Source organism: Mesoplodon mirus (genome assembly GCF_964341445.2).
Source record: "Mesoplodon mirus genome assembly, chromosome: 14".
NCBI lineage: Eukaryota > Metazoa > Chordata > Mammalia > Artiodactyla > Ziphiidae > Mesoplodon > Mesoplodon mirus.
In genome coordinates, this window is record NC_138990.1 from 19,210,720 (window position 1) to 19,238,713 (window position 27,994).

The window sequence follows — 27,994 nt, forward strand, 5'->3', positions numbered from 1 at the left end:
CTCTAGTTGCGTCGAGCAGGGGCTACTCTTCATTGCAGTGCGTGGGCTTCTCATTGCGGTGGCTTCTCTTGTTGCGGAGCACGGGCTCTAGGCATGCGGACTTCAGCAGTTGTGGCACGCGGGCTCAGTAGTTGTGGCTCACGGGCTCTAGAGTGCAGGCTCAGTCGTTGTGGCTCACGGGCTTAGTTGCTCCGTGGCATGAGGGATCTTCCCGGACCAGGGCTTGAACCCGTGTCCCCTGCATTGACAGGCGGATTCTTAACCACTGCGCCACCAGGGAAGCCCCACACTGCATATTTATAGTCATTTTCCTCAAAAAAAAAAAAAATAGACTCAAGCTTCTCATTGGTTTTGAAAATCAAGCCTTGGTCTCTCCTGAGTTCAGGGCAGGCACTGCCTCAGCAGTTTTCAGTGGAATCCACCACAACCTGCCCCCCTCGCCCCCCCAGGGAAAACAAATGCTGCTGATACCAGGACTCCCAGTCTGCTTGCTCCTGGGCCACCTGTCAGATGTCCAACAAAGGGGGTCCCTGGCTGGGGATCACGTCTTCCTGCTGCTTCTGCTGGCATGGGGGAGGGGGAGGGGAGGGGTGGATGGTAGCAGAGAGCTGAGCATCAGAATTTCTCCACTGATGGGGCTCAGAGGGGCAACATGGGGGCGACAGGGGCTTACCTCAAGACTAAACTGATTTTAATTAGATTACATGTTTTTTTGCCGCACCTGGCGGTGGCCGTGATGAGAAAGCAGACCCCAGAGTCCCTTAAAGCCACCAGCCCTGGCTCCTGGCCAAATCTCTATGCTGATGCCCTCATGAGTGGCTCCATTTCTTTCCTTAACACGCGGTCGAGGAAAAAAAAAGAGCAGACAAGATGCCCTTGAAAAATTCAGATGCCTACTCCTCCCTTAGGCAAACATTATCAGGAAAGTAAAACAGACTTCAGTGGCTGCACCCGTGGAGAAATGCCTGCCTCACTGGGGCCATCACTCTGGGGAACAAGGGAAATGCTCATCTGGGGTCCAAACACTGGTGAGCTCGCGCTCTCAGAAGCTGGCCCTGAGCATGTGCCCTGGGTGGACACAGCTGCCTGCCCGTGGGGCTGCCTGCTCCCAGGTGTGCAGCAGGGCGGGCCCTGGTTAGCTACGTGAACAGCTGTGCTGCCTGTCCCACCCCTACACAGGCCAGAGTGAGGAGGGCACTCTGGGACACAGGAATGAGCCTGACTCTGCGGGAAGGGGGCTTGGGCGCGAGCAGAAGACAGGGGCAGGGGAAGACCAGCTACTTCAGGGGACCCGCCATCCCGTGTCTTCCTGGACTGCAGGGGCAGGCTTGATGCATTCTTTGTAATCGAGGGAGCAGCAGGGAGAAATGACTCAGAGAGCTCCCTTTCACCCTCCGGCCCATCTCCCCAGATGGCAACATTTTGCCCATCTACAGTACAGTGTCACAGTCTGGCTTCTGACACTGATACAGATTCACCGATCTTACTCGAATTTCCCAAGTTTCACTTAAACTCCTTTTTGCATATGTTCAACACAACGTTATCACCTATGGAGATTCGTGCACTCAATACGACAGATGAGACACAGAACATCCGTGTCATCACAAGAGTCCCTGGTGCTGCCCCTGTGTAACCACACCCATCTCTTGCTCCCTCACCCCCAGGTCCCTAACTCCTGGAAACCAGGAAACGGTCCTTCATTTCAAAAACGTGGTCATTTCACAAATACCATATATCACGTATGACACAAATGAACCTATCTAAGAAAGAGAAACAGACTCACAGACATAGAGAACAGACTTGTGGTTGCCCAGGGGGAAGGGGGCAAGGAAGGGCTGGATTGGGAGTGTGGGTTTAGCAGATGCAAACTAGTACATATAGGATGGGTAAACAACAAGGTCCTACTGTAGAGCACAGGGGACTGTATTCAGTAACCTGTGATAAACCACAATGGGAAAGAATATGATACATATATATACATACATGTATAACGGAATCACTTTGCTATACACCTGAAACTAACACAACATTGTAAATCAACTATACTTCAATTAAAAAAAAAGAAAAAAATTTTGTCATTTCAAAATGTTTTATAAATGGAATCATACAGTATGGAACCTTTTGAGATAGTTTTTTCACTCAGTGTAATTCCCTGGGGATTCATCCAAGTGGTTTTATCAATAGTTTGCTCCCTTTCACTGTTGCACAGTACTCCATGGCATGGCCGCACCATCCTTTGTTTAAAGTCCCCCAGTGAAGGACATCAGGGCTGATTCCAGTTTTTGCTTATTATGAAGAAAGCTGCTATGAACATCTGTGTACAGGTTTTTGTGTGGATAGAAGTTTTCCTTTCTCCGGGATCAATGTCCAAGAGTGAAATTGCTGGTGTGAATGGTAATTGTATGTTTAGTTTTAGAAGAGTCTGCCAAACTGTTTTCCAGAGTGGCTGGACTATTTTGCACTCCCATCAGCAACGTATGATGTCTCTGCATCATCACCATCATTTCGTGTTGTCATTATTATTATTATTTTTTTGCGGTACGCGGGCCTCTCACTGCTGTAGCCTCTCCCGTTGCGGAGCACAGGCTCCAGATGCGCAGGCTCAGTGGCCACAGCTCACGGGCCCAGCCGCTCCGCGGCATGTGGGATCCTCCCGGACCGGGGCACAAACCCGTGTCCCCTGCATCGGCAGGCGGACTCTCAACCACTGCGCCACCAGGGAAGCCCTGTCATTATTTTTTATTTTAATCAACCTGATAGGTGTGTGTTCATTCTGGTGTTAATTTGCATTTCCATAATGATGAATGATGCTCAACATCCTTTCATGTGCTTATTTGCCATCTGTAGATCCTCTTCAGGGAGATATATGGGTATGTCTTTTGCCCATTTTCTAATTGGACTTTTTTTTTACTGTTTAGTTTTGAAAGCTCTTTATATATTCCAGGTACTAGTCCTTGGTCGGATGTGTGGCTTGTAGATATTTTCTTCCAGGGTGGAACTTATCTTTCCCTCCTCTTCACAAGGTCACACACAGAAGTTTTTATTCTGATGAGGTCCAACTCATTAGTTTTTCCTTTTATGGATCATGGTTTTGGTGTCAAGCCTCAGAACTTTTTGCCTAACCCTAGGGTACACCCCGAAGATTTTCTCCTTTTTAAATTTAATATTTTTATGCTTTAAATGTAAGTGTATGATCCATCCTGAGTTAATTTTTGTATCAGTTGTGAAGTTCACTTTTTTGCACATGGACGTCTACTTGTTCCTGCACCGTTTGTTGAAAAGCTAGTCTTCTTCCACTGAATGACTCTTGCACCATTGTGAAAAATCATGTGAGCATATTTGAGTGGGTCTATTTCTGGTTCTCTACTCTGTCCCTGTTCTGTGTCTATGCCTCCACCAAACCACACTGTCTTGATTACTATAGCTGCATAGTGAGCCTTAATATCAGGTAGTGTTTTCTCCCACTTGATTCTTCTTTGTCAAGGTTGTTTGAACTATTTTAGGGCCTTGCCTTTCCATATAACTTTTAGAACAAGCCGTCTATGTCTACAAAAAAACCTTGCTGGGATTTTTTTTAAAGAACAACCTCATGGAGAGATAATTCACACATCATGCAATTCACCCTTTTAAAGAGTGCAATTTGCAGCAAAGGAAACCGTAAACAATGAAAAAGATGACCTATGGAATGGGAGAAAATATTTGCAAATGATGCAACCAACAAGGGCTTAATCTCCAAAATATACAAACAACTCATACAGCTCAACAACAAAAAAACAAACAACCCAATCGAAAAATGGGTGAAGACCTAAATAGACATTTCTCCAGGGAAGACATACACATGGCCAACGGGCACATGAAAAGCTGCTTCACATTGCTAACTATCAGAGAAATGCAAATCAAAACTGCAATGAGGTATCACCTTACACCGGTCAGAACGACCATCATCAAAAAGTCTACAAATAACAAATGCTGGAGAGGGTGTGGAGAAAAGGGACCCCTCCCACACTGTTGGTGGGAATGTAAGTTAGTGCAGCCCCTATGGAAAATAGTATGGAGGTTCCTCAAAAAGCTAAAAATAGAGTTGCCATCTGATTCAGCAATCCCACTCTTGGGCATATACCCAGACAAAACTCTAATTCAAAAAGATACATGCATCCCTATGTTTATAGCAGCACTGTTCACAATAGCCAAGACAGGGAAACAACCTAAATGTCCACTGACAGATGAATGGATAAAGAAGATATGGTATATATGCATAATGGAATACTACTCAGCCATAAAAAAGAATGAAATAATGCCATTTGCAGCAACATGAATGGACCTAGAGATTATCATATTAAATGAAGTAAGTCAGAGACAGAAAGACAAATACCATACGATATTACTTATATGTGGAATCTAAAATATAACACAAATGAACTTATCTATGAAACAGAAACAGACTCACAGACATAGAGAACAGACTTGTGGTTGCCAAGGTGGGTGGGGTAGGGGAGGGATGGACTGGGAGTTTGGGCTTAGCAGATGCAAACCAGTATACATAGGATGGATAAACAACACGGTCCTACTGCATAGCACAGGGGGACTCTTCAATATCCTGTGATAAACCACAATGGAAAAGAATATATATAAAAAAAGAACATATATATATGTATGTATAACTGAATCACTCTGCTGTACAGCAGAAATGAACACAACATTGTAAATCAACTATACTTCAATAAAAATAAAGAGCGCAATTTGGTGTTTTCTTAGCTTATTCACGAGGTCACGCACTTGTGCAGAGAAGACAGAACACGGCAGGCCTGAGACTGCTATCCTTAGAGAGGCCTGCTTGCCAGACTGGCCCTCGGCTGGCGTCTGAGAAGTGGGCTCTCTGAGTGTTTCCAGTCCACAAGCAACAAGTAAGAGGGGTTCACTGTGCCTGGACTGTTTCTGCACACAATGTACTTGATGCTCAGTAAACTTTCTTGGTGGTTTTGGCACATGCTAGGAAGAAGGTGCTTATGGGACCAACCCTTAGTAAAGCCTTTTTTTTTTTTTTTTGCGGTACGCGGGCCTCTCACTGTTGTGGCCTCTCCCGTTGCGGAGCACAGGCTCCAGATGCGCAGGCTCAGCGACCATGGCTCACGGGCCCAGCCGCTCCGCGGCATGTGGGATCCTCCCGGACCGGGGCACGAACCCGTGTCCCCTGCATCGGCAGGCGGACTCTCAACCACTGCGCCACCAGGGAAGCCCAGTAAAGCCTATGAGTGTACAGTCTCCAATGGGCTTCCCTGAGCTGAAACATCACACGCGTGTTGCTGTGTTTTTCCTGCACAGAGGGCTGTGCTCTGTGTGAGCCCTCGGGGGAGGGCGAGAGCAGGAGAAAGGCTGCACGTGGATCCCTGCAGACAGTGCCTCTCTTTCGCTTCTGATCTGTGTATCCTCACTGCATCTCTGTAGTCAATCTTAGCCGGGGCTGAGTCCCTGTTGGTGTGGCCTGAGGGGCTGGAGAGCTTTTCTCAGGCAGGGCAGGGATTTCCCTCTGTAGTCAGCTGGACTCCTCGGCTGCTTCTTGGGTGGCCTGGGGGACAAAGAGGCTTCCTGGACCAGGCTGCTTGCTGTAGCTGGGCCTCCCTGACAGGTGGGCTCGCATTCCCAGTATCTCCTGGTGGAAAAGGGATGTCTCGGACCCAGCGAGGAAGGAGAGTGTTTCCTCTGGCTGTTTATATTTGGTGGGAATCTCTCTAGCGCTTCCCCTTGCCCGGTATTGTGAGAAGAATGAGTCTGTCTGGGATGCTTTTTCTTGCTCGGTTGGCGGGGGTGGGGGTGGGGGGAAACACTGGGTCTAGGGTCGGGGGTTGCGGGATACCCCGCCTCTGTGCTGTGTGTAGCCCTGGGGTTCCCAACCTGCTCACTTTCTTCTTGCCACCTTTCAGAGTTTTCCTCTGGTTGCTTCTTGCATTATTTCCAGGCTTTACAGTTGTGCTGAGCAGGAGAAGCAGGAAGAAATGTGTCTACACCATTCTGTCCCCATCCAAGGGCTCCATCATCTTTTAAAAAAAGTTTTATTGGAGTATAGTTGATTTACAGTGCTGTGTTACAGTGTCTCATTCTTTTTTTTTTAACATCTTTATTGGAGTATAATTGCTTTACAATGGTGTGTTAGTTTCTGCTTTATAACAAAGTGAATCAGCTATACATATACATATGTTCCCATATCTCTTCCCTCTTGCGTCTCCCTCCCACCCTCCCTATCCCGTCCCTCTAGATGGTCACAAAGCACCAAGCTGATCTCCCTGTGCTATGCGGCTGCTTCACTAGTTATCTATTTTACATTTGGTAGTGTATATATGTCCATGCCTCTCTCTCACTTCGTCCCAGGTTACCCTTCCCTCTCCCCATGTCAAGTCCATTCTCTGGTAGGTCTGTGTCTTTATTCCTGTCCTGTCCCTAGGTTCTTCATGACCTTTTTTTTTTTTTTTTTTAGATTTCATATATATTATATGTGTTAGCACACAGTATTTGTTTTTCTCTTTCTGACTTACTTCACTCTGTATGACAGACTCTAGGTCCATCCACCTCACTACAAATAACTCAATTTTGTTTCTTTTTATGGCTGAGTAATATTCCATTGTATATATGTGCCACATCTTCTTTATCCATTCGTCTGTCGATGGACACTTAGGTTGCTTCCATGTCCTGGCTATTGTAAATAGTGCTGCAATGAACCAGTGTCTCCTTCTTAAAGTGGATCTCTGGACTATAGATTTCTACTTCATACTTTATTTTTTAATTTTTTTTTTTTGGCCACTCGGCATGTGGGATCTTAATTCCCTGAGCCACGATCAAACCCTCGCCCCCTGCATTGGCAGCACAGAGTCTTAACCACTGGACCGCCAGGCAAGTCCCCTATCATCATATTTTAATTTATGAGGAACAAACATATAAGTAAGCATTTCATTCACCATTGATATTTATAAAGTATATATGGTCTTTTTTCAAAAAGTTTGTGGAGTAGCTTGAATCATGTCCAGGGAACAGGCTGTAGATTCACTTTTCCTGGCTCCTGCCCTCAAGTCCAAACCAATACCCTGGAGATGATTCAATCGCCCATGAGAAAAGGGCTCTGAAAGCTGGAAAGAAGACGGTGGACTGCCTGGGAGTACAGGACTGGAGAAGCAACCATGTGATGAGTTCGCTGTTTTGTTCTGATCGCCCATGTGTATCTGGACTGCACAAAGGAGGGACCTGGAACCCAGAACTGTCACCAGGCACAGACCTGAATCCCAAGAGGACCAGGAGAGGGAAGCCTGACAGAGACAGCAGGAGCTGGCCACCCCAAATGCCCACAGCGGCAGCTCTAAAGTGCTGGTGGGCTGACCACCCCCAGGACACTGATGTAGGGACAGTATTGAAGCCCCTCGCCAGTTCAACGCCCAGTCCACACTTGGAGCTCATCAGGGCAGGCGGTCTACCCACAGGGGTAATACCAGCAGAGACTGGTGTCTCCCTGCCCTACACCAGGTGGCATAAGGGGATGAAGGCCCAGCACTCTGGCTCTCCTAGCTCCCCAGAGAAGGTGGCCCATGGAGGTGGGTTCAGCCCCTGCAGGTGGCCCAGTAGGTAACTGATCACAAGCCCCAGCAGTGCCAGAAGAGTGAAACAGATCAGAAGAGCATGATCAGAAAACTAAACTGTCACTGGAACTACAGCCCACAAAAGTAGGCCAGATCCTATATGCTAAGCCTAAATCAGGTGACTGCCTGCTAAAGGACAAGATTTAAACAGGGTCAAGTCTCCTAACATAACCCAAATGCCCAGGATACGATAGAAAATCACTCCTAAAATACAAAGATCAGTGGAACAGAATAGAGAGCCCAGAAATAAACCCACACATATATGGTCAATTAACTTACAACAAAGGAGCTAAGAATATACAATGGGGAAAGGACAGTCTCTTCAATAAATGGCGCCGGGAAGACTGGACAGACAGATGCAGAAGAATGAATCTAGACCACTCTCTTACACCATATACAAAATTAACTCAAAATGAATTAAAGAGCTGAACGTAAGACCTGAGCCTAGAAGAACTTCTAGAAGCAAACACAGGTGGTAAGCTCCTTGACATAGATCCTGGTGACGATTTTTTTTGAAATCTGACCCCAAAAGTAAAAGCAACAAAAGCAAAAACAAAGAAGTGGGATTACATCAAACCTAAAACCTTGTGCACAGTAAAGGAAACCATCAACAAAGTGAAAAGTCAACCTATGGAATTGGAGAAAATATTTGCAAATCATATCTCTGATAAGGCATTAATATCCAAAATATAAAGAACTCATACAACTCAATAGCAAACAACAAACAATCCAATTAAAAATGGGCAGAATATCTGAACAGACATTTTTGCAACGAAGACATGCAGATGGCCGACAAGTACATGAAAAGATGCTCAACAGGGCTTCCCTGGTGGCACAGGGGTTGAGAGTCCGCCTGCCGATGCAGGGGACACAGGTTCGTGCCTGGGTCCGGGAAGATCCAACATGCCGCGGAGCGGATGGGCCCGTGAGCCATGACCGCTGAGCCTGCACGTCCGGAGCCTGTGCTCCGCAGCGGGAGAGGCCACAACAGTGAGAGGCCCGCGTACCGCAAAAAAAAAAAAAAAAAAAAAAAGATGCTCAACATCACTAATCATCAGGGAAATGCAGATCAAAACCACAGTGAGATCTCACCTCACACCTGCTAGAATGGCTGTCATCAAGAAGACAGGAGAGACCAAGTGCTGGAGAGGGTGTGGAGAAAAGGGAGCCCTCGTGCACTGCTGGTGGGAATGTAAAAACACCGTATGATCCACCAATCCCACTCCTGGGGATTTATCTGAAGAAAACAAAAGCACTAACTTGCGTTATGTATACACGTACCTCCATGATCACTGCAGCATTATTTACACCAGCCGAGATATGAAAACGACCTACATGTCCACTGACAGGTGAGCGAATAAAGCAATTATGGTATATATACACAGTGGAATAATATTCAGCCATAAAAAAGAATGAAATCTTGCCATTTGGCACAACACGGATGGACCTTGAGGGCAGTATGCTAAGTGAAATAAGCCAGACAGAAAAAGACAACTGTTGTATGATCTCACTTACACGTGGAATCTAAAAAGAAAAAGAAAAGCAAAAACCAAGCTCATAGATACAGTGCCTGCCAGGGATGGAGGGGTTGGTGGTGCTGGAGGGTGGGCAAAAGGGGTGAAGGGAGACAAAAGGTACAAACTTCCAGGTATAAAATAAGTCAGTCCTGGGAACGTTATGTATAGCAGGATGATTCCAGTTACTAATACTGTGTCATATATTTGAAATTTGCCAACAGAGTAGATCTTAAAAGTTACCATGACCAGGAAAAATTCTGTAACTATGTATATGGTGACAGATGATAACTAGACTTACTGTGATGACCATTTTGCAATATACACAAATATCCAATTATTATGTTGTACACCTGAAGCTAATATTATGTTGTATATCAATTATACCTCAATAAAAAATGAAAGAAAGGAAGGAAGGAAGGAAGGAGGGAAGGGAGGGAGGGAGGAAGGAAACCACCCATAATACTGAGAGTTAGGTAAATCACAATTCCATCAGAAAAGACAATCCACTGACGCTAACACTGAGATGAACCAGATGTTGGAATTATGTGACAAAGATTTTCACACAGTCGTTATAAAAGTGTTCCAAGTAATTATGGATTCTTTGGAAACAGATTAAAAAAACAGAAAACCTCTGCAAAGAAACAGAAGTTATACAACAGAACCAAATGGGAAGGACAGAACCGAAAAACACAAGAGCCAAAATAAAAATAATATACATAACACTATGAAAAAATCATGCAGATATATTAAAATAAATACATCAAAGCCAAGGGCAATATGCTGAAGAGTCTTATTAAATGTTTACCATGTGCCAGGTACTGTTTTAAGCATTTTCCTTGTATTAATTCATTTAATCTTCACAACAGCCCTGTGACGTAGATATTAGTATCCTTGTTAATGGGTTAGGAATCTGAGACACAGAGAGGTTGAGTCACTTGTCTAAGATCACACAGCTGACTAGAGGTGGAGTTGGGAAGTCTGTCCTAGAGTCTCTGCTCCTGTCCACGTGTAGTGTTGCTTGGTATTATGCTGCCTCTTTCAGAGAATGAAATGAATTCCAGTGAGAAGTCTCAGTGGGTATCTTTGCCAGGGCTGCTGCTAAGCCTCCTCATGGGCCCCTCCCCCTCCTCTTCCACCTCCTCCTACAGCCCAGAATTAGCACAGCTGCCAGAGGATCTCCACTTGACATGCCAATCAGCCTGCTTCACTCTGCAGCCTGAGTCTCCCCAGCAGCTCACATCACACTCGGAATAACATCCTGCCTCCTTCCCAAGACCTGTGGGCCCTGCCTGTGTTTTCAGATCCCCCTCCGCCCACTCTCCTTTCCATGCCAACCTCCACCCTCAGACTTCCTTGCTCTTCTTTGCACTCATCCCTGTCCCAGGCCCTTTGCACTTGCCCTTTCCCCTCCCGGAATGCTTGTCCCCCAGATCTTCACTTGGCCACTTGCTTTTTTCACATTTCTGCTCCAAAGGCATCTTCCCAGGGAGGCCTCCCATGACTGCATTTTATTGTCTTCAGATCAATCTCACTATCGTTCCTTTTTGACTGTCTTTCTCCCCAACTAAAACTGACCAGAGGGGGAATTCCCTGGCAGTCCAGTGGTTAGGACTACACATTTCCACTGCAGGGGGCATGGGTTTGATCCCTCGTTGGGGAACTAAGATCTTGCATGCCACATGGCATGGCCAAAAAAAAAAAAAAGCTGGGGCAAAAAAAATAATAATTAAAAAAATAAATAAACCTGACCAGCGGGAAGGCCTTGTTTATCTTGCTTACTGCTTCATCACCAGTGGCTAGAACAGGGCCTGACTTAGTGTAGGAACTTAAATATTTGTTGAATGAACAGATAAATGAATGTATGAGAGATATAGTTTTCATTACCTGAAAAGCAGAGAGATGAAGTTTTTATTTTCAGACCTAATTTTTAAAAGGTCACACAGGTCCTAATGTAAAAGATGTCATATAATAAAATAGAAGACAGTTTCACCAGCATAGTTCATAGATTAACTACAGTATTAACATTTATTATATTCTACCTTCAAAATATACATGTTGTATTTCTTAAAACATGGCGTTGGTAAGAAACTTACCCTTAAACCTTAATGCTTTTTAAGCTACAGTAATCAAGACAATATGGTACTGGCACGAAAACAGAAATATAGATCAATGGAACAGGATAGAAAGCCCAGAGATAAACCCACGCACCTACGGTCAACTCATCTATGACAAAGGAGGCAAGGATATACAATGGAGAAAAGCCAGTCTCTTTAATAAGTGGTGCTGGGAAAACTGGACAGCTACATGTAAAAGAATGAAATTAGAACACTCCCTAACACCATACACAAAAATAAACTCAAAATGGATTAGAGACCTAAATGTAAGACCGGACACTATAAAACTCTAGAGGAAAACATAGGAAGAACACTCTTTGACATAAATCACAGCAAGATCTTTTTTGACCCACTCCCTAGAGTAATGGAAATGAAAACAAAAACAAACAAATGGGATCTAATGAAACTTAAAAGCTTTTGCAAAGCAAAGGAAGCTACAAACAAGACGAAAAGACAACCCTCAGAATGGGAGAAAATGTTTGCAAATGAATCAATGGACAAAGGATTAATCTCCAAAATATATAAACAGCTCATGCAGCTCAATATTAAAAAAACAAACAACCCAATCCAAAAATGGGCAGAAGACCTAAACAGACATTTCTCCAAAGAAGACATACAGATGGCCAAGAAGCACATGAAAAGCTGCTCAACATCACTAATTATTAGAGAAATGCAAATCAAAACTACAATGAGGTATCACCTCACACCAGTTAGAATGGGCACCATCAGAAAATCTACAGACAACAAATGCTGGAGAGGGTGTGGAGAAAAGGGAACCCTCTTGCACTGTTGGTGGGAATGTAAATTGATATAGTCACTATGGAGAATAGCATGGAGGTTCCTTAAAAAACTAAAAAGAGAATTACCATATGACCCAGCAATCCCACTACTGGGCATAAATCCCGAGAAAACCATAATTGTAAAAGACACATGCACCCCAGTGTTCATTGCAGCACTATTTACAATAGCCAGGTCATGGAAGCAACCTAAATGCCCATGGACAGACGAATGGATAAAGAAGACGTGGTACATATATACAATGGAATATTACTCAGCCATAAAAAGGAACGAAATTGGGTCATTTGTAGAGACGTGGATGGATCTAGAGACTCATACAGAGTGAAGTAAGTCAGAAAGAGAAAAACAAATATTGTATATTAATGCATATATGTGGAACCTAGAAAAATGGTACAGATGAACTGGTTTGCAGGGCAGAAATTGAGACACAGATATAGAGAACAAACGTATGGACACCAAGGAAAGTGGCGGGGTGGTGGTGGTGGGATGAATTGGGAGATTGGGATTGACATGTATACACTGATATGTATAAAACTGATGACTAATAAGGACCTGCTGTATAAAAAAATAAATAAAATAAAATTCAAAAAAACCCCCAAAACCTTAAGGCTTTTTAAAAAAAATCTCTTAATTGGCCAAGACTTTAGAGTTTATCTATTATCAGACATGTGTGGAGCACAGGATATTAAAAGCACCTGCTGCTGGGCTGATCTCCAGAATAAGCCAATGTCATCCTTGTCCTGACCTTTGTCCCCTGAAGCCCTCCTCTTCCTCGATGAGGGTAAAGCCTATTTTTCCCCCACAAAGACCAGTTCCAGCCCCTTTCTCTGTGACATCAATGCAGAAGCCTCAGGACACTAATGGCCTCTCACCCCTGCACAGTTCTTGCCCTGTTGGTTGTTTTCCTTGTGTGTGGGGGTGGGGGGCACATGCAGGGCTCTCCACACCGCCTGCTGGGTGCTCTGGGCAAACAAAGACACACACACATCAGCAAGTGAGAGATCCCCTTTGCGCAAGGAAAGGTCCGACTGTGACTGAAACAAATCTCTCATCCTTCCGACTCCCTTCCCTGACTTCTCTATTTTTGCTGCTCTCATTTTTCCATCTCTGTGACTAAGGGCTGAATAAGAGATGTAAGAGGAGGAGCTGGTGGGAAGCAGGTAATAAGGACTCGACTTGAGGTTGAGTTCGAGGTTTCGGTGGGACGGGCTGGCCTGAGTCATCCCTGCCGCCGTCTGTGGACACAGGCCCAACCATCCGAAGGCCCTGCCTTCGAAGGGTCCTGCAGCTGTGCCTCCTTTTTGGTCCAGGCGCTCATCACAACGACTGAGGACCATTTCCTGGCCGCTGTCACTCTCTCCTTCCAGTCTAGTCTCTTTAAACCTTAATTCCAAGCTTTTCATTCTTCAACAGCTTTTTCAGGGCCGACACTGTGTCTCCAAGCAACGTTGGGGATAAAACAAGCTCCACGGTTCCTGGCCTTGCAGAGGTTCCCAGGATGACACCATCCTGTTTCCCAGAGGACGACTCCAAAGGCTTACAGACACGCCGCCCCCAGCATTGAATTCAAGTCCCTTCCCCAGGCTGGTGCTCCACCCCATGTCCACATCCTGCACGGCAGGGAGCCTCTGCCATCACACCTCTGTGTGTGCTCACCTCCCTCCCTGAGCCTGGACATCCTCTCCCTCCCGCCTCCCTCTCCACCCGTCAAGGCTCTGTCCTTCACAGCTTCGTTCAAAGCGCGCCTCTCTCCCAGGCCCCTCTGATCCCCTGGCCCAGGACGTGCGCTCTCCACCTCTGAGTTCTCACGGGACCTTGTGTACACTTCCGACACCCATCACGTTATACTTGCTATCAAGCGGAATGTACATTTAGTTCCTCTATGAAGCCATCAGAGAGAAGGGTCCACGTCTTACCCATACTGGTGGTTCCCCATGGCTCTCCCTCGGCCGCTGCCTTACAACACAGGGCACCTTATACAAAAGGTGATCATATAATTCGTTATAGTTTCTTGTCCACACTAGAACCCTTTGGAGAGTGAAAGGGGCCCTCTTAGTCATTATGCTGGGCTAGAAGTAAAGGTAAAAGTGACCCTGGCTACTTGGATATGTGGTCCCCTATCTAGGCCACATGAAGGCTCCATGAACAATGTATTAATTAAGAGGAAACGCTGGCTGGGTCGACAGCCAGTGAGCGGTGTGGGGCAGTGGAGGAGGGGGTCCTCCCTAGAGCTGGGGCTGCTGAGGACGGTTCCCTGGAGCAGGTGGTCCCTGAGGTATGTCCCAGGGAAGGGATAGGATTCAGGAAGGTCCAATCAGACAGAGAGAAGAAGGAATGACATCACGCAAGGACAGGATGATAGGAGCAAAGACAGAACCGCATTTGACATTTTCAGAGAAAAGTGAGTATGGCTGAAACCGGCAGTTTATGTGGGGAGAAACTGGCAACAGGGTCGGAAAGTGCAGTAGGAAGGATCTGGGGGGCGGACACCAGTCTGGGAAAGGGGGGTGCGTAGGCTTCATGCAGGAGGTAAGAGCAAGCTCCTGAGTGTTTCTGAGCAAGAAAGAGACAAAGAAAATGCAGAATTGTGGGGAGGTTAGTCTCACAGTTGTGTTTATTTATTTATTTACTTATTTTGAAATTTAGGGGTTTGTATTTATATTAATGAGTAGTGTTACAAAAACAGTTTTCATAGAATTCCTTAAGGTATTACGGCTTCTTGATATGTTTCGGAATTCATATTTATTTTTTATTTTTTTTATTTTTTTTATTTATTTTTTTACTTTATTGGAGTATAATTGCTTCACAATGGTGTTAGTTTCTGCTTTATAACAAAGTGAATCAGTTATACATATACATATATCCCCATATCCCCTCCCTCTTGCGTCTCCCTCCCTCCCACTCTCCCTATCCTACCCATCCAGGTGGTCACATATTTCTCTTTTTTAAATATCTCTTTTTGGTTTTGGTCCTGCTGGGTTCTCAGCCTTCATACGAATTAAAGTGAATATTTTGCTACTGAGTATTATATTTGTTAACTTATATCTATTATAAGAATGTGGCCCATAGATACATGGAATTTCCCTTTAATTATTTAAGATAAAGAAGTTTTAAGTTTTGCCAAATCAAGATTATCAATTATTTTCTTACTCCTTCCATTTATTTATTTATAATTATACTTTTAATTTAATTTTTTAAATTAATTTTTACCAGAGTGTAGTTGCTTTACTCACGGCTGTGTTTACAGAGAGGTGAGGCTGAGGAGAGGGAGGTCACGTGGGATCCACGGAAATAATCTTGATTATTATGAGATGACCAGGGCTTCAAGGAAACATCAGTAACCATAAAGAGTGGTCAGGACACCCGAAAGGGAAGAATTAACAGGACCTGTGACCCGGGGGACTCAGGGATGGCTTTCGGGTGACGCTCTACATGGCTTATATCTATTGGGATCACAGATGGAAATAGGGCCGTCAAGAGGCAGAGGTGATCGGAGGGAGAGGATGAAGTTCAATTTCTGCATCCTCAGTGTGAGGTACCAGTGAGTCTTCTGGATGGAAATGTCCAGTAGACAGCCAGACAGAAAGGCCTAGGAGGTGGGAGAGATGAGGAGAAGCAGAAGTGATTTAGAAGGAGTCATCCACGGACGGAGAGGCAGGCAGAAGACAGAAAGGGATGAGGTGTCTTGGGGCCAAAGTATGGGAAGAGCATCATGGACGATGAAGGGTTGGATCTCAGGGAGATGCATGCCCTTGGGGGGGGGCGTGGAGAGGTAAGGAGACCAAGAAGGGCTCATTTTGGGGAAGGAACTGGATGACGCAGAGTCCTGAGGGCTAGAGGAAGTTTCGAGCAGGAAGTGGTTAATTCCGTCAAATTTGACAGAGGGATCAAGAAGGACAAAGACTTTGTGCAAAACGGCTTTGGCAACTGAGATGAGGATGAAAATGAACAGTGTCCGAGGAAGTGAATGCGATATGCATTTCTCTGGCCAACGATGTGGCCCGTGTCAGAGGCATGGTGATGTGATGTGTGTGCTTCCATTCTTAAGGAGGATGAACGGCACAACAGCCAAAAAGCCAGTTAGGTTCAACCAAAGTACGAACGGTCCTCATACTGATCAGGCTGTGACCTATGACCAAAATACCTAAATGACAGGTACTAACCTGTGACATCTTTTTTCACCCAGAAGGCAGCAGTACTGGGCATAGAAGAAAGAACTTTTCTTGATATGGATCCCGTCGTAATGATACCTGAAAAATAAAGGTTGTCTTCAAGATGATGTCAAACCACTGGCGTGCTTTAGAGAAGACACAGAACGGACTAGCCAAGGAAGACAGAGTTCTCCTCTGGGTTTCATCATTGACTCCATTTATTAGGAAAAGCTAATCAGTCATGCGGCCTGACCAAGCTCTGTTAGGCGGACAATTTCGTACTATTTCACATGCATCAACTTTGAAACGGGCTTGCAGATGTTCTCCTCTGCTTTCCTGACTTATGACACTCGAATCTTAAAGAGATGCCACGGGGAAAGCCTCTGGTTGCCTCCGCCATTGATTTTCTCAAAGGGAGGCGGACCGATGCCAGTGTCCCCTCTGCTGAATGGACTCAGGTTCTCAGACCCCCAGTAGGAAGGTTGGTTCCTCCTCTGCTGAGGCAGGGAAAGGCAGCAGCTCGTATGGGCTCCTAGCAGCCCAACAAAATTTTTTCAAATTAACTGTTGCCCAGTGTTTAGCTTGGCAAACTCTTCCATGCCTTCCACTCCAAGGGTGGCAGGCTCCTTCCCTAGTCTGGCTTCCATCTCTTCTTACTGATTTCCTGATCTCACCGATTTCTCCTGATTTTTCTTGACTTAAAACAAACAACAAATAACAATGATAACTGAGTGACATTTATAACAGGATGCACCCGATAACACTGGAATTTCCTTTCAAGTTAAAAATATCACCCGGGTACCTTCTGTCTCGTGAATAGAATCCAAATATGCGAATTAGATGAATGCTTAGAAATTTTAGTTCACGAGTAATTAAAACAGTTTTACTGTTCTAGGGATATAGTTACTTAACTATTTCAACAATTAGACATTTACATGTCTGAACGTTGGAAGTGTCAGAAACAGAAAAATACACTGTGACTTCTGTATTTTAACAAAATCTCTCAAGAAGATAGAGACTCATATTTGGTCCTGGCATCACCTGAATTGTATCAGACACTGGGAATTTCATATAAGTATAGGAACTCTTTGGTAAGAGTTGATATTTATCGTTTGTTTAGTTTCGCATTTCTTTGGTCACCCATTTTGTGATTTTTCAAAATGTGTGTTTTTAACATTTAAAATAAAATAAACAAACTGCTTGTGATTATGGATGACTTTGTGTTTTGCTTCTTTTGTTTTTTGGTTTCCTATTATGCACTTGTTAACTTTTAAGAATAAGTGCTATTTAAAAAAATAATAAAACAAAAATGATCAACCTACCTGGCACTTCCTCTTGTGCCCCGCCTCCGGGTGCCAAGATCAGGGAAAACCAAGTGCACGAGCTAAAAGGATAAGCCAGATTTAAAGTTGCAGTTTGAAAATTTAGAAATAGAACTTCCAGCTTCGTCTCTTACCACGTTTAAACTGTATTCCCTCTTTTCTGATCATTAAGAAAATATAAGTAACTGAAATTTGGAAAAGTCAGACAAGTATAAAGAAGGAAACACACCACTCAGACGGATACTGCCATGTAAACCTCAATGTGGTTCATTCCCATCTTTTTCCAAAGCCTCACTGTGTACATGGATTCCGTGGGTCTACATAGGAAATATCAGCATCGCACAATTAGCGTGTCAGCAGCTCTGCTTTCCACTTTCTTCCCTCCAACTTATACCATAAGTACTTCCCCCTATCATTAAAAATCCTCTGAAAACAGGGAAGTATCAATACTAACACTGCAAAATAGTCCAGCATGCGAGGGTGCCATGATTTTACTAGTTTCTTTTTTCCAATGTGATTGGCATTTTCACTTTTTTTTATTATTCATTTTTTTACCTAACTTTCTCATTTTAAAGGTTTTGTTAGCAAATGCTGTTAAATATTGAATAACAGAGCTACTTCTGACTCAATGTTTCATCTCTCCATTATCTTATCTTTTTTTTTTGGCCATGCCATGCGGCATGCAGGATCTTAGTTCCCCGACCAGGGATCGAACCCGTGCCCCCTCCATTGGGAGCGTGGAGTCTTAACCACTGGACCGCCAGGGAAGTCCCAAACCCCACCATCTTTCTGATGTACGTTTTGTTAGACAGCACTGATATGATGTCTATGACCAATTACATTTTAAAAAACCGGAAGTCTTTTTTTTTTACAGGTTTACAGGTCGTTCACAGGTCCATGACAAGCATGGTATCCAAGTGGATGTCTATTGAAAAGGGAAATCCTGGATTGTGGTAAAATTACAAAAATACAAAGCAGGAAAGTAGGATGTTCCAAGCTGTCATGTAATGATTTCTGTGATTTTCTACAATTTGCTCTGTAGTCACTCAGCCTCCGCTTCTGCCTTCCTCCTTTTTTTGTTCTTAGCTTCCAAAAGCAGCAGGATTTGACAGTGTCTTGAAGCGTTTCTCTCGGCTGGCACCAGGCCCCACCTCTTCCTCCAGGAAGCCGTCCAAGCCCAGGTGGGAAGGCACAGGTTAGGGACGGAGAGGCAGGTCTTGGCACATCGAGGTCACGAGGCCAAATCGAGGCTCCTTCAGGGAAGGAGAATCAGAACGTATGACGAAAATAAATGACAACAGGAGTTAAAAGAAAACGTCAGCCACGTCTAAAGGCAGAATTTGGAGCCAGAAGTTCCTACTTTCAACCACAGATTGACCATTTCATCTTCTCTTGAGAAAATCACTTAAAACCTTCCCTCTAGGTCTAGTTGTAAAATAATAGCTACCGAAAAGAATTATCCTCAAGCATGCAGCAGGCTTAGATTCAAGGCCCTGGCATATCATCTGGTGTTTTGGAAGCAGAAACAAATTCCTAGTTGCCTGGCAGGACAGTAATCCACACGTCTTATTTTACTGAGTATTTCCAACCCCAGACTATTCCGTGATTTCATTTTATAATCGGGAACACCACAGTTAAAATTTAAAAAGCAACTGAGACGATTATTTCCAAAAGATGTAATAAGTAAATAAACTTATCTACCTAGTATATAGAGCTCACATAAATCAACAGGAAAAACACTAATACCCCAATAGAAAGTGATCGGATAATAATGTACATCCATGAAGGATACACATAACCAAAACACATGCCAAAGGACTCACCCTCCCTAACCATACAATAAATGCAAGTTGAAACAGCTAAATGTAGTTCTTACCCAACAAATTCCCTAGGTCAAGGATATTATGGATTTGGGTAAGACTATCAAGAACTATCACGTGGGCTTACAACTGTCTAGAATCTCTCTGAGGGAAATTACCAGATACAGATGGAGACTTATGTTACTCAGAATAGAGAAAAATTATAAACATCATAAATTTCCAATAAGAAAAATGGTTAAATGAATTCTAGAACAACCAAAAAAATATTTCACAGCCATTCTACACCATGCATTTAGAAATATTTTAATGTGAAAATGTTTATGACATTGTAAGTGAAAATATGTATGTACATAATTATGAAAGTTAACGGCCCTTGGTTGCTTCCTATGTGCCAGCGCTGTCCAATTCTCTCTACGTGTGTTTTTCTCATTAATTTCTTAAAAGCCTCTCATGAAGGAGTTACTATTATTAACATTATGAAGATTCTCATTTTACACATGACGAAGTTGAGGCACAAAAAAGTTAAATAACTGGCCCAGGATTATAAACTAGTTAGTCTGATTCTAGGCTTAGGGCTACCTGTCTGTCTGTCCATCCACCTGTTTGACCATCCACATGTCCATCCATCCATCCACACATTGATCTTTCAATCCATCCATCCTTGTGGTGTCTACACAAGAGGCTGGGGCGTGAAGACAGAGGCAGACAGCGAGGTGAAGTGTGAGACACCCACTGCCAGGGAACTCGCACTTTCAGGCTTTCCGCTAAAATTTGGTTATAAAATTCTAAAAAGTCCTCGACTCAAATCACCCACCGTGAGACACAGAGAGGAGGACACGGAGGATGTGTAAGGGGGTTTCTTGCAGCAAGACCACTCCCTGACCTATGAGGGTGTGCAGGGCGGGATGGCCCAGTCACCTGGGGCCCAGGGGAAGGGGGTTCACAGATTGGCCTGAAGGGCTGCTCGTGAGGCCCTCGCAGTCAGTGTCTGGCTTGGGCAGAGGACTCTGGATGGAAGAGAGACGGCTGGCCAGCCAGTGGCCTTGGGGGGAAGGCAGAGGGGCACGGCTGCTGCCCTGGCTCAGCACACCCACAGCCTGTTCAGGCCAAGAGTGGCTGAGAAGTTTCGATGGCCAGACACTGGTCACCTGTGATAAAGAGTTGACAGGTGGGAGAGCCCGGACTCTGCCCAGCAAGGCCCCCCAGGATGGGCAGTCAGGCTTCAGAGTCATTCACCAAGGCCAGGGATGCATTCTAGGACACTCCCAAGGGCTGCCCTGCAGAAGCCAACAAAGGCACCAGGAGACAAGGGTCTGCCTGGCCTCCCAAAGCGTGAAGCTGTGCAGTAGAAACTTTGCAGCCACTCTTACCTTCCCCTCCCACGGGTCCAACCAGCACCCAGCAAGGCGGTAGAAGAATGGGAGGGAGGAAGAGAAGACCCCCACAGCTAGTTCTCTGCTGGTGAGAAACCTCGCTGGAGGACTGCGGAAGCGATTCCACGCTAAACCCAGCTCAGAGTTTGGACATTATGTGGGGCTGGACATTCGAAGCGTCAGACAGATACTGTGTGGTAAACTAGAAGGACAATGGGGCTTTGTGTCACCCAAGGAGTTCTAGAGACATCAGGCTGCCTGCTCAGATGCTCCTTCAGGAGGGAGGAAGCACCACCGCGTGGGCAGGACTGAAGGGACGTGGGAAACAGAGAGGCCTCTGTGATCACTGCCCGCTCCTGCTGGCACGTGTATGTGAGTGTGTCGGGGGCCTGCAAATAAACCACACATGTGCTTGCATCTCTGGACAGTGAGGTCGTAGCCGGCATTTCTCTTCTTCTTCTTTTATACCCTTCTCTCAAATTCCCACATTTTCTATGAAGTGAATGTGTTCCTTCATAATCAGAAAAACATCAGGAAATGTTACTTTAAAAAAAGGAAGTCAGCCTTTGGGAAATTTCCTCATCCATATACGCCATCACTTGCACTGGGAGTGAGATGACCTGTCATATACCCGGGACTGCCGAGCAGAGCAAGAAACACCCCAACATCTGCACAGGAACTTGGTGTGGAGTCTGGAATCAACCCCAGTCCCAGGGGGGGAGGCAGGAAATGAGAAGTGGGTATTTTGCTGTTTCTCTTGTAAACAAGCTTTGGGATCACATCCTTTTCCCCTTCCTCTCCCTTCTCCACTGAGTCACAGATTCAGCAGCTCAGGGTCCCTTTCCAAGACCAGCACCACTGAACTGACTCATTCTTCGGGCAAATTCCCAACGAGAATTGAAAGCTAGGACCTCAGTGTCTTGGGGGATGGATTCGAAGGGAAGTAGGAAGATCAAAAATGCTAGACAAATGCCCACGGTCACACACCGGACGCTCTTTTTAACTCTTTTTTTCAGAACACTCTGCAGTAGGACTGCCCTTGAGGGGAAACCACTTAGAAGAAAATCTGAGAGAGGTTTTGAAAAGGAGCCTTTGATTTCTTAAAAAAGGAAGTAGAGATCATCCAGAACCAAGACGTGTCAAGCTCAAGTCACCCCACTCCCATCTGATGAGGGTGCCAGATAAGGAAACGGCTTAGTGCCAGGATACCCAGACTAGCAAAGCCCTTGAGGAAGTGCCCCAATGTGCCTAGTGAAGAAAGGACAAAATGTGGGCTGAGTGATAAGACACCCGGGGGGAATTCCTGGCTGGTTGGAAAACCTTCCAGAGACACCCAGCGAGCTCCAGAGCCTAACACCTTGCACGTGTCCACATTGCTTTTGATTTATTGAAGGAGGGATAAGAGAGGTGCTATTCCCACGTGTGAGCTTCAGCAGGCTGAGACAACTGGATGACTATGAGTCTAGAAGATACGGCAGGTCAGCACTAAGAAGCTGCAACTCGGAATAAGGGAACAGCCACTCTTGGGTTCCCACAGTCACGGGCATAATGACCAAGGTCTGATAACAAGGACAACATATTGTATCTACATGGAGGGCTTTGCAGTTTATAAAGCAGCTTTGGGAGGGCTATAGCTTACTTCTAATTCGTGTGAAAAAAATACTGAAGGGTTTTTTTTCCTTTTTTGGATCTCAAGCTTAAAATGAAACCAGCAGAGTGGCATGGAAGCATGAAAGCCAATAGTAGCCCAAAAAGTTAAAAAAGAAAAACAAAACCCCCGTCCTCTGAGCTCTCCTGAGACACTGGGTTGTACCCTTGGGGAACCTACCTTTGAAAAGAAACACCAATAAATTGAAGTCAAAATGAAACAAGTAGTCAGGGAAGTAAAAATTTGGGACCGAAGAGTATTCAAGAAGAAGGGAAGACACGAAGGTTTAAACAATTGTTTCCAATATTTGAGCAGCTGCCGTATTAGAAGATTCCACTCCTTATTTTATGATTATCCAAAGTGCAGAGCTTCCACCAATGACTGTGTTTCAGGGATGATGACTGTGGCTAGAGAAATGGGTCTAAAAATGTCAGTGGTTTGGAAACATCACTGGAATCTACAGAATTGCCGGTGGGAGGGCAACGGAAGCCATCATTTCAGAAAACGATCCGGTCCCATCCCCAGACGTCATAGTCACACAGCCCGTCAGCCTTCAAGTTCACCCCTGGACACACACGCCCAAGAGAACATCTCCACGTGCAGAGCAGGAGATACACACGGGAATGTTCAAGACAGCAAAATTGGGAAACAACCCAAATGCTCATCAAAGGGAGAGAAGATAGGTAAACTGAACTACTACACAACAGTCAAATCAATGTAGAGGAATCTTGATATAATAATAAGTGGAACAAGTCCCAAAAGGTGACATACAACATGACCCTCCTTTTTAAAAAGTTAAGCCACAAAAATAAAAAATGGGCTTTTAAAAGAAATACATTATATAAAATAAGTCAGACAGTGGAAGCCAAAGATGGTATGATCTTGCTTATATATGCAATGTAAAAAACAACAGTAAAACAAAAACAAGAACACCAATCTCACTGAAACAGAGAACAGATTGATTGTTGCCAGAGGTCGGGGACGGGGGTGGTCAAAATGGGTGAAGGGGGTCAAAGGTCAAAAAAAAAGAAAACAAAAACAGAAAGACACACAAATGCACTAAAACTCTTTTTAAAAAGGGAAGATACCGATGAAGGGGTTGCTGGTTCCCACCAGCGGGGAAGGCAGGGAGACGGGATCCAGGGATCTGGCCATATGGTTCATACAGGGCAGTGGGTTCACAGGTGCTTATAACATTGTTAAAAAGAACGAAAGAACCAGAGGCAATCAGGCTGTGAGTGGATCAAAGGTAAGAGCGTGTCATGAACCAATTCCATTCTGTCCACTGAGGACCACCGAGAAAGAGGGAGCAAGAAGGAAGGGAGGAAAGATGAGAGGGAGAGGTTGAACTGGCATCTCTGCGGCCGTGAGCAGGCTTGTCCCCCAGGTCATTTCAGCACCGGCCAGGTGGCCCCTGCAGGGGTCTGATCCTGCAGGCCGTGAGCTGTCCCCAGGCCTGCAAGGAGTCGGGTGCCTTTCCATCCGCCTGTGTTCTGCTTGCCAAGCATGGATCCTGGGGATGGACCATGTCTGCCCAGAGGAAGAGCAGCTTCCTCGTTGCAGAAATGCGTTGCCCCCTCCCAGCTCCGAGCCCCCATGGCTGCCTCTGCCCGGAGAGGGCGTTTTGTTCTCATAAAAGCTCCCAGCCAGAGGTGCTTTTGAAGGGTTCTTGCATTGGATGTGGAGTTGGACCAGTGATCTCCAAGTTCTCTTGGAAGTCCAGGATATTTTTGAGGGAATAGCAGGTGGAAACAGGACTGATCCATAAAGAAAGAGACCAGATTTGCTGCCCAAGCACTGTAACCGGCTGCGGGACCCTCCACCGTAATCACTCCTGGTTTGTTCCTTGACTTCTAATGCTACCAGCCTCTGCTGATGGCTGTGACACAAGACAAAGCCTCAAAGATGCCAACTGTTTCCTCCCACCCACCTGTCCTTCCTGTGGGCCTCTCTCGCCTAAAGACCATTACAGTGTGGGACCCTGGGGCAGGTGGTCACGGACAGCATCACGGGAAGCACAGGACAAGCAGCCACCTTGGGAAGTCGTGAAGTGGTGGCAGAAGCTGGCTTCTGGGAAGGGGCCTGGAGCAGCCCAGTGTGGAGAAGCAGTGTCCCAGTGGTTTACATACGGATATACCAGAGGGAGAGAGAGGAGATGCCTGGTGACGTAGAATCTAGTCATGGGCTGCCTCAGAGGGGACCCACCAGCCACATGTGGCCACTGAGCACTTGAAATGTGGCTGGTCCGAATTGAGATGGGCTGTACATGTAAAATGACGTGTCGGATTTTTGAGATCTAGCACGAAGAAGAGAATGCAAAAAACCACGCATTCATTTTTAAATACTGATTCCACGTTGAACGATAGTATTTTGAATATTTTGGATTGAATTTAAAGGTTATAAAAAATTAATTTCACCTTAAAAAAACTTTTAAAATGAGCATCTAGAATATTTAAAATTGTATCTATGGATCCTATTACATTTTTATTGGGTAGTACTGGACTAAATTCTATGAGGTCCAGTCAAACTTCTTGCAGTTGGATTAAATGAGATATCCCTTTTAAAAAATTCTCCTTTTGGGCTTCCCTGGTGGCGCAGTCGTTGAGAGTCCGCCTGCCGATGCAGGGGACACGGGTTCGTGCCCCGGTCCGGGAAGATCCCACATACCGTGGAGCGGCTGGGCCCGTGAGCCATGGCCACTGGGCCTGCGCATCCGGAGCCTGTGCTCCACAACGGGAGAGGCCACAGCAGTGAGAGGCCCGCGTACCGCAAAAAAAAAAAAAATTCTCCTTTTAACTTGTTTTGAGTGGATGTCTGTCTATTCCTGAAAACCAGATTGAAAATAAATGCGATGCAATATACGACTGAAAGTTATTATTGTTAATTTAATAACAATTAAGCCCCGTTCTATTAATTCTTTAATTAATTCTATTAATTAAATTCTATTAATAATTCTATTAATAATTTCTATTATTTATTTAATTATTAAAATTAATAATTTATTAAATTAAATTAATTGTTTTATTTTAAATTTATTTTCACTTTTAAATTTTATTAAATTAATTATTAGTTATTGAATTATTAAATAATTATTATTTAATTAATTCTATTAATTCTTTCCATCAACAAATCCTATTGGCTCTGTCTTCCAAATACACCCAGATTTTGACCCCTTCTCACGACATCCACTGCTGCATCCCTGTCCACTCCCTGCACACCTGGACTCCTCCCACCTCCCTGAGTTGTCTCTCCCTGGTCTCTGCCCTCCAGCCACTGCAGCCTCCTTGCTACTTGAGCCGCCTCCTGCCTCAGGGCCTTTGCGCTCTGTCTGCACTGCTCTTTGCTCATATAGCCCCATACTCACTGCCTCATCTTTTGGAAATCTGGACTCAAATATTACTTCCCAGGGAGGCCTTCCCCGTTTGCCTTCCCTCAAATTACAAGTCCTCCCCTAAAACACACACACAGTCACACACAGTCCTTTCCTCCTTCTGCTCCATTTAGCATTTATACCACCTAAGAGACTATATACTTTATCTTCTTTATCTCCCTCAACTATAATATAATAAATGTAGTAAAGGCAGGAATTTTTCTCTGTTCTGTTCACTGTTGTACACTCAGCACCTAAAACAGTGCTGGCACATAGCAGCTGCTCAATAAATATCTGTTAGATGTGGAAGGTCTCAGATAGGCCATCCTTGTGCTAACGTTTGCTGTGTATTGCGTGGTCTAAACAAACCCCTGACAGTTCTTAACCTCCAGAGGAAACCTTTGAGTGCCCGTGAGTTCTCTAGGAACAACCCAATTGTAGGAAGCATAAGCTGTCTGACACCACAAAGTGGCTCTTTGAGCTTGTGGGGTCCTGAGCTGTGGCATTTCTATGCAGGGAATAATGGCCCAGCAAGCCTGGCTGAGAATTGGGGGTATCTGAGGCTGCCATAGCTGCATTCTCTTGGGTGAATGCCACCCCATCCTTGAACTTTCCTGGCCCCTCACTATGAAGTATGGACAAAGGACGGAATGGCTTTCAGATGGAGCTGAGGATGTATGTTAGCCCTCAGGCTGGTTCCCAGGGTGAAGCCAGTTATATCCACTGAGAAGCCATCAGACCCAAATAAATCCCAGCATTTCCTCATCATTAACTTGCGTGCTTTTTTTACTCAGTGGACATGTATTTTTATCTTCACAACCTACCTTCCCAAACGTGGCGGGGTTGACTTGGTTCTGAGCATTTTGCCCGCAGGTCTCCACATAAATCTCATACATGAGGCAGCGAGGCACACTGTACCCTTCGCAGATGCAGAAGGTGTCAACCAACCTGGGGGCAGGGAGGAAGAAGAGCAGGAGGAGAAGGTTGGCATCAGTTTTTCTAGAGTGGGACACTTTGATAAGGGGCAGACACAAGCAAGGGACCCAACAAAATGAAATACGCTTACTTTATCGAATGCAAAGTCTCACCCATCGGCATCTGTAATGTGCTCAGGCCAGATTTAAGAATATTGATTTAGACCATGGTGAGGTTTTGTTGTTGTTTTTAAATCTTTCTGGCGTACAGGCTTATTAAAAAGAAGCCCAAATTACTGGGCTCAGCAGATGCTGCTTCATGTAACTTTGTAAAGGTGGCAGCCAAGGTCTCTCACTGTGACGTAGAGATTTACTCACTAAAACACAAAACAATGCCCCCCCCACCCCTTGTAGAGTCGATCACCCCTGCAGGTGACAGCTGGAGCCCCTGTGGCTTCCTAGGACCCAGGACAGGCGTGCACAGCTCCTCCCCCCTCCCCACACCCCCGAAGCAGTCATTTGCAGAACTGTTAAACCCGAGTGATTTAGGGCGGGGCCACTACATTTTGATTCTTTAAATTGTACTGAGATGGAAGATGGAAGACACCAAGGGACAGAGAGGCAGGCCACCCTCCCTGCCCTTTACTTCCCGTTGGGTGCAGAGCTCGGTAGTGTTCAGATGTGATCTGCAGCCCCCAGGCCCCTGCTCGGGGTTCCTGGGGCCCGGGGCAGGTGGGGTCCCCTGGCAACGAGGGGCTGAGCCCGTGGCTGACAGCCCAGAGTCCAGCCCCGAGGGGACAGCCAGGTGCCTGTTCCAGCAGCAGGATGGGAGTGAGCGGGCAGGGAGTGCAGGTGACGGGGCTCAGAAGGTGTGGTCCACACTGACACCCAATCACAGCCTTCCCTTTGCTGGCTGGGGACAGACTGGCAGGTTTCTCCTCATTCTTTTAAAGAAATACATAAAGCAAGCCAGCATAGTTTTTAAACACCGAAGAATTCTTTAGCAGGGAATTTACCAACAATGCATCTCCTCCTTTCTTACTGATGACCTACAACTTACTTTCTGGGCTGAGGCAGGCTGAGGCCTACATTTACTTTCCTTGAGAGCAAGAGACCACAGCTGTTAACCACACCTGCTTCCTGCAAGGAGGAAAAGTCAACATATGGTGGACGGCACGGTGAGGGGAAGCTGTGGCCCTGTACTGGTTTCCTCGGGTAACCAATTACTATAGGCCAGGTGGCTTAAAGCAACAGAAATATATTCTGTCACAGTTCTGGAAGCTGAAAGTCCAAACCAAGGTGTCAGCCAGGTTGGTTCCTTCCAGAGGCGCTGAGGAAGCGTGTG

At 45.3% G+C, this 27,994-nt stretch overlaps 1 protein-coding gene across 1 annotated transcript in view; it reads right to left on the reverse strand.

Moving 5' to 3' along the window:
* The window catches only part of RFX8 (regulatory factor X8), a gene marked incomplete at its 3' end in the record, with an annotated part of 61,049 nt that overhangs the window by 26,979 nt on the left and 6,076 nt on the right, over positions 1–27,994 (reverse strand). The window contains 3 exon segments of the mRNA XM_082642369.1: positions 16,215–16,301; positions 17,525–17,586; positions 26,560–26,683. Of these exon segments, the coding sequence (XP_082498495.1) occupies positions 16,215–16,301; positions 17,525–17,586; positions 26,560–26,683 (273 nt within the window).